This window comes from Delphinapterus leucas, chromosome 5 (genome assembly GCF_059928025.1).
Source record: "Delphinapterus leucas isolate spDelLeu-1000000601 "Yukka" chromosome 5, BTC_Dleu_Yukka2, whole genome shotgun sequence".
Classification (NCBI taxonomy): domain Eukaryota; kingdom Metazoa; phylum Chordata; class Mammalia; order Artiodactyla; family Monodontidae; genus Delphinapterus; species Delphinapterus leucas.
The window spans coordinates 133,938,058-133,953,062 of record NC_143133.1 but is presented as its reverse complement, the minus strand read 5'-3'; the positions used below and the strand labels follow the sequence as shown (position 1 = coordinate 133,953,062).

Here is a 15,005-nt window from a genome sequence, read left to right as displayed (position 1 = left end):
AATACCGTGTGGGCATGGGTGCGTTTCCCTCCTAATCCTCGGTTTTCTGGGGAAATGCTATGAGTCCCAGATGAAAGTCTGCTGGAAAAACCCACTTCTCTAGAGCTCTTTTGTCTTCGCTGTACGAGTCCAGCTGGCCGTGCTGGGGTGAGGTTGAAGGGGGAGACTATGCCCCCCTCCTTCCTCCTGCTTTTAAGGTTTGAGTTTAACATGTTTTATTCTGGAAATAATCATTATTGGAAGAAGCAAAACACAATTCATGAAAACTACTTGTAACCCTGACACTTGCAGATAACTTCCGTTAGCGTTTTGTTACATACCCTTCTAGACTTTTTTATATGTATACACGTGTACATTGCTTAAGAAGTCATGTGTTGTTTTATAACTTTTTTCAATGAATTTATCATTCATGAGTTTCCAGTCAGTAAATATACAATGTATTTTTATAGTGGGTATGTATATTTAAAGATGTGCATCCCATATACTTTATTTTAAACTTTTTTTTTTTATAAATTTATTTATTTTATTTATTTATTTTTGGCTGTGTTGGGTCTTCGTTGCTGCACACAGGCTTTCTCCAGTTGCGGCGAGCGGGGGCTACTCTTCGTTGTGGTGCGCTGGCTTCTCATTGCGGTGGTTTCTCTTGTTGGCAGAGCACGGGCTCTAGGCGTGTGGGCTTCAGTAGTTGTGGCTCGCGGGCTCGGTAGTTGTGGCTCGTGGGCTCTAGAGCGCAGGCTCAGTAGTTGTGGCGCACGAGCTCAGTAGTTGTGGCTCGTGGGCTCTAGAGCGCAGGCTCAGTAGTTGTGGTGCACGGGCTCAGTAGTTGTGGCTCCTGGGCTCTAGAGCACAGGCTCAGTAGTTGTGGTGCACGGGCTCAGTAGTTGTGGCTCGTGGGCTCTAGAGCTCAGACTCAGTAGTTGTGGCTCCTGGGCTCTAGCGCGCAGGCTCAGTAGTTGTGGTGCACGGGCTCAGTAGTTGTGGCTCGTGGGCTCTAGAGCTCAGGCTCAGTAGTTGTGGCACATGGGCTTAGTTGCTCCGCGGCACGTGGAATCTTCCTGGACCAGGGCTCGAACCTGTGTCCCCTGCATTGGTAGGTGGATTCTTAACCATTGTGCCACCAGGGAAGCCCCTTAAACTTTTTTATTATGATTAATCATTAGGTAGAAAAGCAGTTGAGGATCTTAGGTGACCTATACTAAGAGAACATAGTTGTGGTATTTTTATTTAGCACGTCGGTGAACACGTTCCCTCTAAGCACAAGAAAACGACTTGCTTGCTTATTGATTTTTCTTTTGTTTCTTCCTTTCTTTCGTGGTTGTGTCGGCAGAAGATGAACAAGTGTCTGCGGTTTGAGGCACGGGCTCCTCTGCACCCGTGTTGGCCACCCACAGGAGAGCACAAGAAGACGTCCCCTAGCGTCAGAGCCTTGGAGCTCACACTCTGAGGATGGTGGACCCGTTTGCCTCCTTCCCTGCCTTAAAAGCAGCATGGGGCTCCTTCCCTCCTTCTTCCTGTCCCCTTTGCATGTGAAATACTGTGAAGAAACCGCCCTGGCACTTTTCCGCCTTGTTGCTTGAATGCACAGCGCAGCGTCTCCAAGCTCCTGTGGCTGCCTGCCACGTCACACAGCATCATTCCAGACTCCAAGGTCATCACCACCCATGAGTCACTCTGGCTGCACTTCTCCACGCCTGGAAGGAGTTTTTAAAAAATCTTCCTTTTAGATTTCAATCCAGTCCTAGCACTTGGTTTCATTGGAATCGGGAGAAAAGCCAGCCATGGAACTACTTGGGGTCTTTAACCCACCGAGGAAGACAAAGGAAAACAATGAAATCCTTTGAGTACAAATGCTTGTCCGCTTGTTTACAGTGCCCTCCTCTGTTTTTTTGGGTTTTTTTTTTCTTTTCTTTTAAATGAGTTTAATGATTGTGTTCAGAGAGTAAATATTATATCCATTTAATGATTTTACAGTATTATTTTGAACCTTTAAGTAGGGTTGCCAGCCGGGGTTTCTCAAAAACCAAATATGCCGGACAGGGTGTGGTCACACCGGGGAGAGGGAAGGCCGGCCCACAGCCCCGCTTCCTGTGTCCCGCCGCGCCTGGGAAGTGCCCTATCCTGGAAGCGTGAGATGTTAGCCAATTACCTAGACCCCAAGGCCCCCGGCCCCTCCTTCCCCAGGGGCTGGGGCTCTTCTTTACAACTGTTTGCACATGGCCGGGGAGGGAACTGGGACTCTTGCGTCCTGTGTCTGAGCCTGTGGAGCACAGGGCAGTGTCACCCGAGGGCGTGTCCTGCTCCATCGAGACAGACGGCAAACCCCATGTTTTTTTAAATTATGTTTCTTTGATTTCTGTTTATTTTAGCTTTAGGGATTCTCTTGCTTGTTTTCAAAGAGCAACGTTTATAACTGGATAGCATTGCAATGAAAGCAGCTCGGGGTGTTGGCGCTAAGGCCAGCTATTCATACTGCTCTTTCAAGACAGCCTCCCCGTATCGATCAGTCGCCATGAGGGAATAAACAAGCCTCTAACGTGAAGATGATCAAAAGATCCAGAACCCAGTGCGATCCGCCAGCCTTTGTTTGCAAGGCGGGTTGGTCGCCGAAGACTGACCCGTAAGTGGCTTTACGGACGCCGAGACGGAGAAGGCCTGAGTGTAGCAACCACGTGTTCACAGCTGCTATTAACCCCAGAAGGACTGAGATGACCCCTCCAGTCTATTTTTGTGTTGTTTTTGCACAGACTCCGGAAAAGTGAAGGCTGCCAATCCGAGTAGTACTCAGATGTGAGGAACTGCTGGTCTTGGATTTTTTTTCCATTAAATTCAGCTGATCATATTGATCAGTAGATAAACGTAAATAGCTTCCAATTTTAAAAGTCAAATTGCAGTGTTTTTTCACTGTATCAAAGCAATGTCAGTGCTTTATTTAATAATTCTCTCCTGTATCATGGCATTTGTCTACTTGCTTATATATGACATTATCAATGATGCATTTGTAATTTTACATGTAAGATGCGTTATTTGCCAGTTTTCTCCTCTAGGCCGTGGACCTCACGTGCATCTAGAAAGACAGAACTCTTGCTCTACACAAGTCGCACAAATGTTATCTAAGCATTAAGTCACCGTAGAACATAGGACTGTAACCTCAGTTCGCTCTGTGATGTCAAGTGCAGAATGTACAATTAACTGGTGATTTCCTCATACTTTTGATACTACTTGTACCTGTATGTCTTTTAGAAAGACATTGGTGGAGTCTGTATCCCTTTTGTATTTTTAATACAATAATTGTACATATTGGTTATATTTTTGTTGAAAATGGTAGAAATGTACTATGTTTATGCTTCTACGTCCAGTTTGTACAAGCTGGAAAATAAATAAATATAACATAATGCCTTGCCTATATTCTTAATGACTCGTGCACGCTTTTTCTTACTGAAGCATAGGAAAGCCCTTGGATCTCACTGCAGGAGCGAGTCCACAGGGCACTGAGGGTAGACTGACGATGTTGCCTAAAACTGCCCAAATAGCCTATTCTTTTAGGTAGCTTTCTGTTGATTCAGAGAAAAGAAATTGATATCATTCATGTTAAGAGAAATTAATATCACTCATGTGTCCAGAATTCATAGTGTTTGAGATTCAGTGAAAAGTTATGATATCACTATGTATCTATCGAATGCATAGCATTTGTCTCTGCCCAATTCTTTTCCAATAAAAACCTCTATGGGACATAATATTTTTGATTCCCAATATACATTCAAGATCATGGCCACTAAGTTAAGAGTACAATCTAGCAAGTGATTTGGAACTTCTACATCAAATATCATTGTTCTGTCTACGAGTCCTAATGCGTGATAGGTCTGAATAATATTTTGGTCTGTGAGAAGGGCACTTACATTTAAAAAGGTGAGAATCAGTTAAGCAGCAACCCTTTCGAGCACATTTTGAAATCAAGGATTATTTCTTATCCTCAAGCAGGCGTTAATAAAAGTCCCGTCCATCACCCACCCGGAACCCACAGAAGGCGGAGTGGCAAGGCTGTGGAAACACGAGCACGAAATGTGAGGAAATGTGAAGGCGTCTAGAAGGATGGCAGGCGTTCAGTCCTGATGCTAAAGGGAAAATGGCCAAACTTAAAACTCTTCCTGAGGCATTTGTGCTACCTTGGTGAGTAAATTTTGATAATCTGGCCACCAAAACAGTTTGGAGAATGAAAACCATTCCTGTAGCTTCAGCTGTACCTGTTCAGAAGGCAGGTGCCCCGTGTGGACACATGTGTTCCCATGTGTCTGCCTCTATCATCTGTTCACTATAAAACCCTTCGCTCAGGGAAGCCCTATCACGACAGCAACCCGTGCTCTCCTTAAATTTCTGTCATTGAAAAAGCTTGTTTTTGTTTTGTTTTATTTTTGGCTGAGTTGGGTCTTCGTTGCTGCACACGGGTTTTCTCTAGTTGCGGCGAGAGGGGGCTACTCTTCGTTGAGGTGCACGGGCTTCTCATTGCAGTGGCTTCTCGTTGCGGAGCACGGGCTCCAGGCGCACGGGCTTCAGTAGTTGTGACTCGCGGGCTCAGTGGTGGTTCGTGGGCTCTAGAGCGCAGGCTCAGTAGCTGTGGCACACGGGCTTAGCTGCTCCGCGGCACGTGGGATCCTCCCAGACCCGGGCTCGAACCCGTGTCCCCTGCATTGGCAGGCGGATTCTCAACCACTGCACCACCAGGGAAGCCCTGTCTAGTGTGTTTTGAAAAATATTAAAGATCTGATGTTTTGAGGAATTACCTCTTCATCACTTTTTGTATTCTGCTAAAAATAAAGGAAAATGACAAATCAGACATGATGCCTGTTCTTCCGCGGTTATGTTTTAGGTTACCTTTAAGTAGCAAAGACTCCACTCTAGGTTTGTTAGAAGTATGTGTTCATCAGATGTGATCAGTGGTAGTGACAGAGTTTACTCTGTGTCATGTTAATAACAGACGTTTGCCACGTTGTAGGAATATTGCAGAAAGCTCTCCTCTCTAATCAAAAAGACTATAAACGGACCTGGTTCTGTTTTCATACATGCAGGTTAAAGCCCTCCAAATATTTTCCTCAGCTTTAACTCCTTCCCTCTTCTGGGAGGTGTAGAGTTCATGCTCATCTGTACTTTAATATATTTGATCACCAAGCCACTGATAATCTCTCAAAATGTTCTCAAAGGATGCAGGCTGCTGAAAAAGTGTGTATCAACACACCTGGTAGGTCTGTGTGCTGATGTATTTCTCAAGGAATGTGTTTCGCACTTCTATTCGTGCCGAAGAAAAAGAGGAAGCTCTCTGAGTCCTTGATACCCTGTTACTCAAAGAATAAAGGAAGTGTAGCACTGAGGGGGTCAAGCTGTTGATTGGAGAAGCGAATGATCTTGCAAATACTCACAAAGATTGTCAGCCAGTGGAGGCTGAAAGGGGCAGTCATGGAAATGGAAATGAGTAGGACAGGCTGCAGCCGAGGGGCCAGGACCCTTCAGAAAGATCTTACACTGAATGAGGGTTTACCCAGTTGACAGGAAGACAAAAACACTGACTGGAACGAAACAATAATTTGTGAATTGCACGTTTTTCCACATTCATATCTCAGCCAAGGACAAGGCAAGTGCAATAAGACTCCTGCCTATGTTTTGAAATGATACTTGCCCAGTTAATTTTTACAGAGCCATGGCCACGTAACAGGGACATTTATAGAAGCGATCAAAACATTGCATGCAAGGTTAAAGAATCTTAGAAAAGGCTTTATTTTATGGGCACTCAATACGATCCTAACCATTTTCATTATGGGAAAAATTAAGCATAGAATATAGTATCTGAAGTAAATTCACAAACGACCAATTTTTATGGAAGAGAAAAACTAGTGAAATAAATTCACCGTAGGGTATTCAACACTTCAAAAGTCAAGGCTAGTTCCTTTTTTTTTTTTTTTCTGTAGCTAGTTTAATAAAATTTAGGAACTTTTCATAATATTAACTCTGACCAAGTGGTTGACATGCGGTGTGGTCTGATGGGAACCAATGAAGTAAAAGTATATCCCAGTATTTGAGGTTTTCCTTAATTTATATAGATTGGAACCTTTTTTTCAAACAAGACTATAAAACTGATTTAGCCACATGTAGCATGAAGATGAAAATACGTACAAACCTACCAGGTGTAGTTTAATGAGCTAATTTCACTTGTGTGCACTTCCTATGATCCAGGCACTTTTCTTGATGCCAGATATTTACAGATATCACTAAAGTGAACCAAAGTGCCTTCCAATTATAGCCTTCTCTTGGCTGAAGGTCTCCCATTTCTCAGACCTGAGAGGGGAAAACTTAACTGAGTGATCCCAGGATCATAAATGAGTACCTTACCAAGCAGCCTTGATCACAGCTAGATCAAAGATATGAGATGCCTGGTCCACAAGCTGCCAATCCAGGCTTGCGAGCCATCTAGAAGAAGGTCCTAGAAGGAGCACAGTGACCGGTAGGGAAGGGAAACCAAATTGAACTCATCACATTCTCTTTGGGGAATTTCTTTGTGAAGGTGAAAAAGAGCAAAGGCTCACCCAGTCAGGATGCAGAAGCTGTGCGACAAGAGAAGTGATGAGAATGCAAGAAGCGTGAGTAAGAAGAGAGGGGGGCCACGAGGTCGGGAAAGTGAGGGGTTGATGGCAGGGGCATTCAAAGCCGAGAACAGCAGACACCTGTTTCTTGGGGAACAACCAAGTGCTAGGGCATCGTTGCCCCAGCATGAATGTCCAGCCTCAGAACCTGTCCTCGCAGCTGGGCTCTCTGGGCTGTTCTTCCTGAAACCCGAATGGAGAGCCATTCCTCTCTCGATAAGCACCGTCCTCAGCACCTAGAACAGTGCCTGGGATAGTGTTAAAGGTTTTAGTAAATGAGCATCTTATCGGGGCCTCTAGAGGGCCCAGTTATAGATAGATTGGACAGTCAAAATCAGCTAACGTACATTCATGTATTTGTTATTAAAGCACTTATATTTTAGACAGTGTTTCGGTTCACAGCAAATTTGAGTGGAAAGTACAGAGTCCCACAGACCCCTCGCCTCCCTCACCCGACATCGTCCACCAGAGTGGTACATTTATTACAATGGATAACGCAGCCTTGACCCGTCCTTATCCGCCACATTCTGCAGTTGACGTTAGGTTCACTTTTGGTGGTGTACATTCTACAACATGCATTTATTGAAGGGCGTCTAAAACTGTGCCCAGTACTGGTGAATATTCAAAAGTAAAATAACTTTAAAATATTTCTATTTTCTTTATTGCGGTGTAGTGGACAAATAAATGACTCTTGACAAGGCTAGCAAGGATTTACGATTAACCAAAAGGGAGCAAAGAATAAAAGACCGTCTAGGAGCTAAATTCTGTGTGGCTGAAGAAGTTCAGATGAATGGAAGATGGACAGAGGCTGAGTTATCCAGGGGAGAGTCTTTGGCTGCCCCTGAGGTCTCCGCGATGCCTGGACGTCGAGGAGACATGCCTAACTAAACAGGGCTTTGGGATTTGGAGACACTGAGAAATTGGTTGGAATGAGCAAGGGAGTGTGCTATTACGTGGGACAAAAATGTTTTACAGAGATTGTATTTGTTGTTTTAGGGGCTCAATAAATGTTCATAAAAAGAAAAAAGGAAGGGAAAGAGCAGAAGAAAGGATCTGTGCTGAGATAATGGTCTGGAGGGAAGATCTGATTCAGCTGGAGTACAGGTCGCAAAGCTGGGTGAGGAGAAGGGGGTTACCCAGGCTGGGAGGCATGGGGTCGGGACAGGAGGGAAGAACAAAGACAGCTCAAGGGAAATATGAATCAGTAGAACCTGATGTCCAACGGGACATGAGAAATTAAAGGTAAAATCAAGCCCCTCCCCCAGCATCGAAAAAAAATGACTTTTAAGAGACTTAAAATTCCTACTCGGAGTGCTTAAGGTGGAAGAAGCTACATTGACAAAGATGGAGACATTGCAGAAAATGATGCTGATTTTTATCTGTTCATCTGTCGATGGACATTGAGGTTGCTTCCATGTCTTGGCTATTGTAAATAGTGCTGCAGTGAACATTGGGTGCATGTATCCATTTGAACCATGGAATATTCCTCAGCCATAAAAAAGAATGAAATGATGCCATTTGCAGCCACATGGACGGACCTAGAGATGATCATACCAAGTGAAGTAAGTCAGACAAAGACAAATACCATATGCTATTGCTTATATATGTGGAATCTAAAAAAAATGATACAAATGAACTTATCTACAAAACAGAAACAGACTCACAGATGTGGAAACTCACAGTTAAAAAAGGGGAGACGGGGGGCAGGGGTAGAGTGGTGGAGGAAAAAATTAGGAGTTTGATGAACATACACTACTATATTCCAAATAGAGAGCCAGTAAGGACCTACTGTACAGCACAGGGAACTCTGCTCAATATTTTGTACTAACCTATAAGGGCAAAGAATATGAAAAATAAAAAACATATGTATAACTGAATCACTTTGCAGTACACCTGAAACTAACACAACGTTGTTAAATCAGCTGTACTCCAATATAAAATTAAAAAGAAAAGAGAAGATGATACTGGTTTTCAAAACCAAGTCAAGAAGGGTTCTTGTCCAGGGACTCAAAGCCCCAAGTGGTCTCCATTCCACCTCCCGCATCCGCGGGGAAGGGATGCATGCGCTGAGGAAGGGGTGTCCACCCTACGAGGTACAGTCCCTGGTGAGGCCATGTGGCTTATCCACTGCATTTGCCAACACATGTTTGATTCATTCTTCTATGTCACTGTCTAGGTTTCAAATCACTACATCCAACCAAGCTATTTGTAGCCGTATGGACCCCAGGTTTTCTCTTCAGTGACAGAATTGGTGTGATCTCGGATCAGCTGGGGAGTTTGTTTTTTTTATAGCGCTTTGAAAGACCGAAAGCGTAGAAGAAACAAAATAGCCAAGCAGAAAGTGAGTAGTCATCTACAGGGAAGGTGAGTAGGAAGGTTAAGCCACAGCCCCGCACAATTATATTTTTTTTTTTTTAAAGAAAAGTATAATTCTTTCCTGGCACGCAAAACGAGGCCAGAAAAGAACATTTACTATGAGGAATTTCTAAGATTCACCTCAAAAAGGCACTCCAGGAGGATGAAAGCCTGCGGGTGGAGAGCCCTGACTCTCTGAGGGTCCCGTCTCCTGGAAACTTTCCTGACGGGGAGTATGGGGGGCGCAGGGGAGGATAGACTGGTGATCCCACCTTCCATGTGCTGCTGTCGTGCCCTCTGCCACCCAGGAGACAGGGCAGACGTCTTCTGCTAAAATCCTTACCCCTTCAAGAGTCCTGGGACCTGACCAAGTCTGCCGGATGCAGGTTCCCGAAAAAAAACCAAAAAAAAAAAAAAATTTTTTTTTTTTTTTTTTTTTCAAAAAAGCTTTGAAATGAATAGATGCCAAGGTTTCTCTCACAGTCCTGTCACCATTCTTCTTGGGTGCAAGGATTTGAACTGCCTGGTTTTGAGTTTTTCCTGTGTGACTCTGGGGAAGAACCTGAATTGCTTTTTTTTTTTTTAACACCTTTATTGGAGTATAATTGCTTTACAATGTTGTGTTAGTTTCTGCTGTATAACAAAGTGAATCAGGTGTACGTATACATACATCCCTATATCCCGTCCCTCTTGCGTCTCCCTCCCATCCTCCCTATCCCACCCCTCTAGGTGGTCGCAAAGCACTGAGCTGACCTCCCTGTGCTATGCAGGTGCTTCCCACTAGCTATCTATTTTACGTTTGGTAGTGCATATATGTCCATGCCACTCCCTCACTTCGTCCCAGCTTACCCTTCCCACTCCCCGTGTCCTCAAGTCCCTTCTCTACGTCTGCCTCTTTTTTCCCGTCCTGCTCCTAGGTTCTTCAGAACCTTTTTTTCTTTTTTAGATTCCATATATATGTGTTAGCATACGGTATTTGTTTTTCTCTGTATGACAGACTCTAGGTCCATCCACCTCACTACAAATAACTCAATTTCGTTTCTTTTTATGGCTGAGTAATATTCCATTGTATATATGTGCCACATCTTCTTTATCCATTCATCTGTTGATGGACACGTAGGTTGCTTCCATGTCCTGGCTACTGTAAATAGAGCTGCAATGAACATTGTGGTACATGACTTTTCCTGAATTATGGTTTTCTCAGGGTATATGCCCAGTAGCAGGATTGCAAACCAGCACTTTAAATGTGTTTTTGGAATCAAGTGGGTTAGAAATGAATAATATATATTAACCATTGTGGTGCTTTTTTCTCTTTTGAATATTCTATTGATTTATTTCTACCATAAAATAGTTCCTTCATCCCCTCACCACCCCCCTACCCTGACTTAGGAAAAGAGTTCCTTTTTTCAGGAGTCTTTGGTGCTGAGCCATGTCTTATTGAAGGGTGGTTCTCATCAGAGAAATGTGTAAATACATGAATTCCTCAGGCTCAGTGTGAATCCTCTATTGCCCAGTCTTTAGAGTCTTTGAAACCAGCGTTTCCAAATCAGGTGAAGCGTGTGGCTGTCCTTTCTTGCTCGAGACCTCCTCTCATCACCCCGCAGAGAAGCCTGGAGAAAGTTCATTCCATCCCACCAACAAAATAAGATGTTGTCCTTCCCCCTTTAAAACAAGTACAGGCAATGGGCATCGCCATTTCACTAAGTTAATTCATTACTTTCTCAGATCAGACTGGTGTTTGTTTGTCTTCTGAGAAGCTCCTGGCTGTGCAGGAAGAGCAGTGAATGTGTTTGATGCGGCGTAAGTGTGAGAGAGAAGACGAGGTGTGTGTTTCTGTGTGTGAGCGCAGGCGAGGAACGATGGTGTAAATAGAGTGGCGAGGTATGGGGGAAGGAGGTAAGTCAAAAGGGAAAAAAGGAAACAGTGGACGCTTACAGCGGGCACAGTTTTACAGCTTCACAAAATGCTTTATTTTGTTGTGTTTTTTTGTTTGTTTGTTTTTTTGGCGGTACGCGGGCCCCTCACTGTTGGGGCCCCTCCCGTTGCGGAGCACAGGCTCCAGACGCGCAGGCTCAGCGCCACGGCTCACGGGCCCAGCCGCTCCGCGGCATGTGGGATCTTTCCGGACCGGGGCACGAACCCGCGTCCCCTGCATCGGCAGGCGGACTCTCAACCACTGCGCCACCAGGGAAGCCCTAAAGTGGGTTTTTAAAAAGGAAAATGCACTCTGGGTTGTTGGAGCGTAAGTGTAACCAGCCACGTTTCTTCCATGGAACATAACTTTTTTCCAAAAGAATAACTGCTTATTCGGGTTTGGATAGTTGACGTTATCAACTGAATGTTGTGTCCCCAAGATTCATATGTTGAAATGAATACTCTGCCCTCTGATGATATTAAGAGGAGGAGCCTGTGAGAGGCAGTCAGCATTAGGTGAGGTCCTGAGGGTGGAGCCCTCTGAATGCGTTTAGTGCCCTTGTCTGAGTCGGGAGAGAGCTTGCGGCCTCTCTCTGCTTTCCACCTATGAGGACACAGCGAGAATTCAGCAGTCTGCATCCGGGTAGAGAGCTCCCTCCAGAATTCATCCAGGCTATTGCCCTGATCCCAGACTTCCAGCCTCCAGAAGTGTGGGGAATCACTTTCTGTTGTGTATGAGCACCCAATCTATGGTAACTTGTTATAGCAGCCCAGACTGAGACATATAATGAAATGTGTCAACAAAAGAAGGTTGAAAACCACTTCCTTAAAATTTAGCTTGGGATCCTATTACCCAGACCATTTTGATCCTTCCTTACTAAAAACAAGTAGACGGAAGTCACACATGAAAATTATGAGTTTCTACTTGAAAATGACGAACAGCTAAGCTGTTAGGGTGAATTTGAAGGAGTGTGGACATCCAGGGTTACTTGAGGACAAGGTAAAACTCATTTATCTGTGGAAAGTATAGATATGAGACTCTTAAAAGTTAGTTCCATTTTTCTTGTCTCATTATAAGAGGAAGATCTAGAACCTTAACAATCCACATTCCACCTTGGTTTGACTATATTATAAATAGAATAGTTTCTGGTGTCACATAGATCTTGGTTTAAAACCCAAATCTTCCTGTTTCCAGTTATGTGACTTTGAGAAATTTACATCTCTGAGTCTCCAAAACAGCCCTCCGTGATCTCTGTTTCCTGGTTTTTACACCCTTGTGTCCCCTTCTATGATGGATGTTGGTCCGTCTGATCCATAGAATATGGTAGAAGTGAAGGCATGTAACTTCCAAGGTTAGGTTATAAAAGACGGCAACGTCTGTCTTGAGTTCTTGCTTTTCTTTTGGAGCGCACACAGCTCTTGGGGAGAGCCAGCTGCCAGGCCCTGAGGCCACTCAGGCAGCCCCGGCAGAGGCCCAGGTGGTGAAGCCAACGGGCACGCCAGTGAGCTTGGAAGAACGTTTCAGCTCCACGGAAGCCTTGAGGTGCCTGGTGCCCTGGTGGACAACTTGCCTGCAGCAGCAGGAGAGCCTGAGAGGCAACCAAACAGCTAAGCTGCTCCCAGATTCCTGACCACAGAAACTATTTGTTGTTTTATGTTACTATGTTTTAGGAGTAATTTATTGGGCAGCAGTAAGTATTAATTTTCTACAGTTTGCTAAAATGTTACTTTCATTCTTTGAAATGTGTCCTGAACATTCCAGAAATGTTTTTCCCTAGAAATCTGGTAAATGTTGACTTAGTTGTCTGAATCTAAACTGGAAATGTCAGAACCACAAAAGCAAACAATCCTTTGCTTGAAATAGGCAGAAGTTTGTGGTCTGGTGCAAAATAATAGAGGTTTTCCTGGAAGGTAGGAGCCAGGCTCACAATCTTAGCTATGTTTCACCATCTTTATGATACTGTTTCTCTGGTCATTTTGGTTGTTTGAAGTTAGTTCTCTAGAAGGTTCATTAGGAAAGATTCATGGGGAAAGTTCTTGCTTTAGTTTGACTGAATCTAAAATCCCTAGCTCCCTTTTCTTGAGCATCTTAAAGAGTATGCCATTATCATCTTGCATAAAGTAGTACTAACTCATAATCTGATGATAAACTGAGTTTCTTTTCCTCTTAAGTACAGTTGTCCCTTGGTATCCATGGGGGATTGATTCCAGAACCCCCCTTGGATACCAGAATCCACAGATGCTCAAATTCCTAATGTAAAATGGTATGGTATTTGCATCTAACTTAAGCACACCCTCCTATATACTTTAAATTCTCTAGATTACTTATAATACCAATACAGTGTAAATGCTTTGTAAATAGTTGTAAGTACAATGTAAATGCTATGTAAACAGTTGCCAGTGTGTGACAAATTCAAGTTTTGCTTTTTAGAACTTTCTGGAATTTTTTTCCAAACATTTTTGATCCGAAGTTGGTTGCATCTGCGGATGTGAAACCCTTGGGTATGGAGGGCTGATTATACTGTGGTCTTTTTGCATTGATGCTTAAAATACATTTTTCCCCCCCTGAAAAGTTATAGCTTTGTTAGAAAAAATCTTGTACTGTGAGTTGTTGGCTACTATTTCATACAAGCAGGGGGCACATTCAGTAGTTTCACATCCTCCCTAAAGAAAGTTCTATTAAATTTTGAATTTCAGCATTTGTTCTTTTGAATTATTTGGTTTTCCTCTTCAGAGGCCCCCTGTAATACACATTAGATCTTCTTTTGCTGTTTTCTATAGCTACCACTTTCTGTCAAATCCTTTTTGTCTCTTTCTTCATTTCCTTTTGATGTTTAAAAATAACCTCCTTTGCTATCTTCTACTCCCCTTAAAGCATTTTGTGTTGTATTTGTTATTGTGTTTCATTTGGTTTATCGTTGTTTCTCAAATGATTTTTTTCAAAATAATTTCTGGGTTCTTTCACTTTTCATTTAACACTTTTTTTCTACTTGTATTTATGCAATTTAAAAATTCTGGTTTTTGATGTTTTTATCAAAGCTTATAATAGTTTTCCTTATATTATTTTAAGATATTTTGAAATGGTAAGTTGAAGTTCTTATTCATTGCATGAGCTTGAATTTCTGGCATTATTTCACAGTATGTAAGGATTTAATATACTCCAAGTTCTCTTTTTCTAATAATAACAACTTGGTTTGAGATTTAATAAATCCTTTTCTGCAGCTCATTTTGAAGTGACAGGAGTATTTCTGTCTTTTTAAGAGGGATGAATGAGCCAGGATAGCTTTTCTAACTTCATGACTCTAGATCTCTCTGTTTTGTTGTTTTCAGAAAGTGAACTTCCTCTCCCCTGATCTTATCTTATTTGTCAGGTGGCCTCAGCCTGCAGGGGCTTGAAACAGGATTTTGGTTCCCGACCAGATATTGAAGTCAGGCTAAGGCAGTGAGAGCCTGAATGCTAACAACTAGACCGCGAGGGCCAGTGGCTGGTAACAAGGCTCTGGCCTGTCGGCTTTGTAGAAATGAATTTCCACAAAGAGACCGAAAGTAGTGAAACAAGTAAAGTGTTTATTAGGAAGAAAAAGAGTACCCGTGAATAGGCTCCCAAGGCTGGACTCAAGAGAGAAAGTCGTGGTAGTTTGAATCACATTTATGGGGCAGTTCTTCTGGGTTTCCTCTGGCCAATCATCTTCCTTTGTCTGGCTCTGAGTCTGTATTTGGTTTATCTCAGGGTCTTCCCCTGTGTGAGCACATCTCTTAGTCAAGATGGATTCTAGCCAAGAGGCCTGTGGGTAGGTTGACATCGCTTACTGTGGGGTGGCACACCCTCCCTTTTGACCCCTGAGGAGACTTTCTGCACATGTGTAGTCGGGAAGGTCTCCTTGACCTTGAGAATGAGAAATATGTGGTCTCTTTATGTTTTATATGAGCAGGACTCAGTTCCTCTCTGCCCCTGCGGTGACTGTTATCTTTAAGTGTCCACAGGAGGCAAAGTCCAGCTATCTACCCTGTTCCTGTTGCTATTTTTATCTGGAAGTGTAAACAGGAGGCTGGCTGTAAATGTCTAACCTGTCTGTCCTGTCTGTCCTGTCTGTCTAACCTCATCTG

At 43.4% G+C, this 15,005-nt stretch overlaps 1 protein-coding gene across 6 annotated transcripts in view; it reads left to right on the top strand.

The window, feature by feature from the left end:
- Positions 1-3,392, top strand: part of RAPGEF2 (Rap guanine nucleotide exchange factor 2) — a 245,946-nt gene extending 242,554 nt beyond the window's left edge. For all 6 annotated transcript variants that reach the window (XM_022582247.3, XM_089911326.1, XM_022582249.3 and 3 more), the window contains one exon: positions 1,328-3,392. In XM_022582247.3, the coding sequence (XP_022437955.2) occupies positions 1,328-1,353 (26 nt within the window). In that variant the 3' untranslated portion in view covers positions 1,354-3,392. The remainder of the gene's footprint in view (positions 1-1,327) is intronic.
- Positions 3,393-15,005: the final 11,613 nt, after the last annotated feature.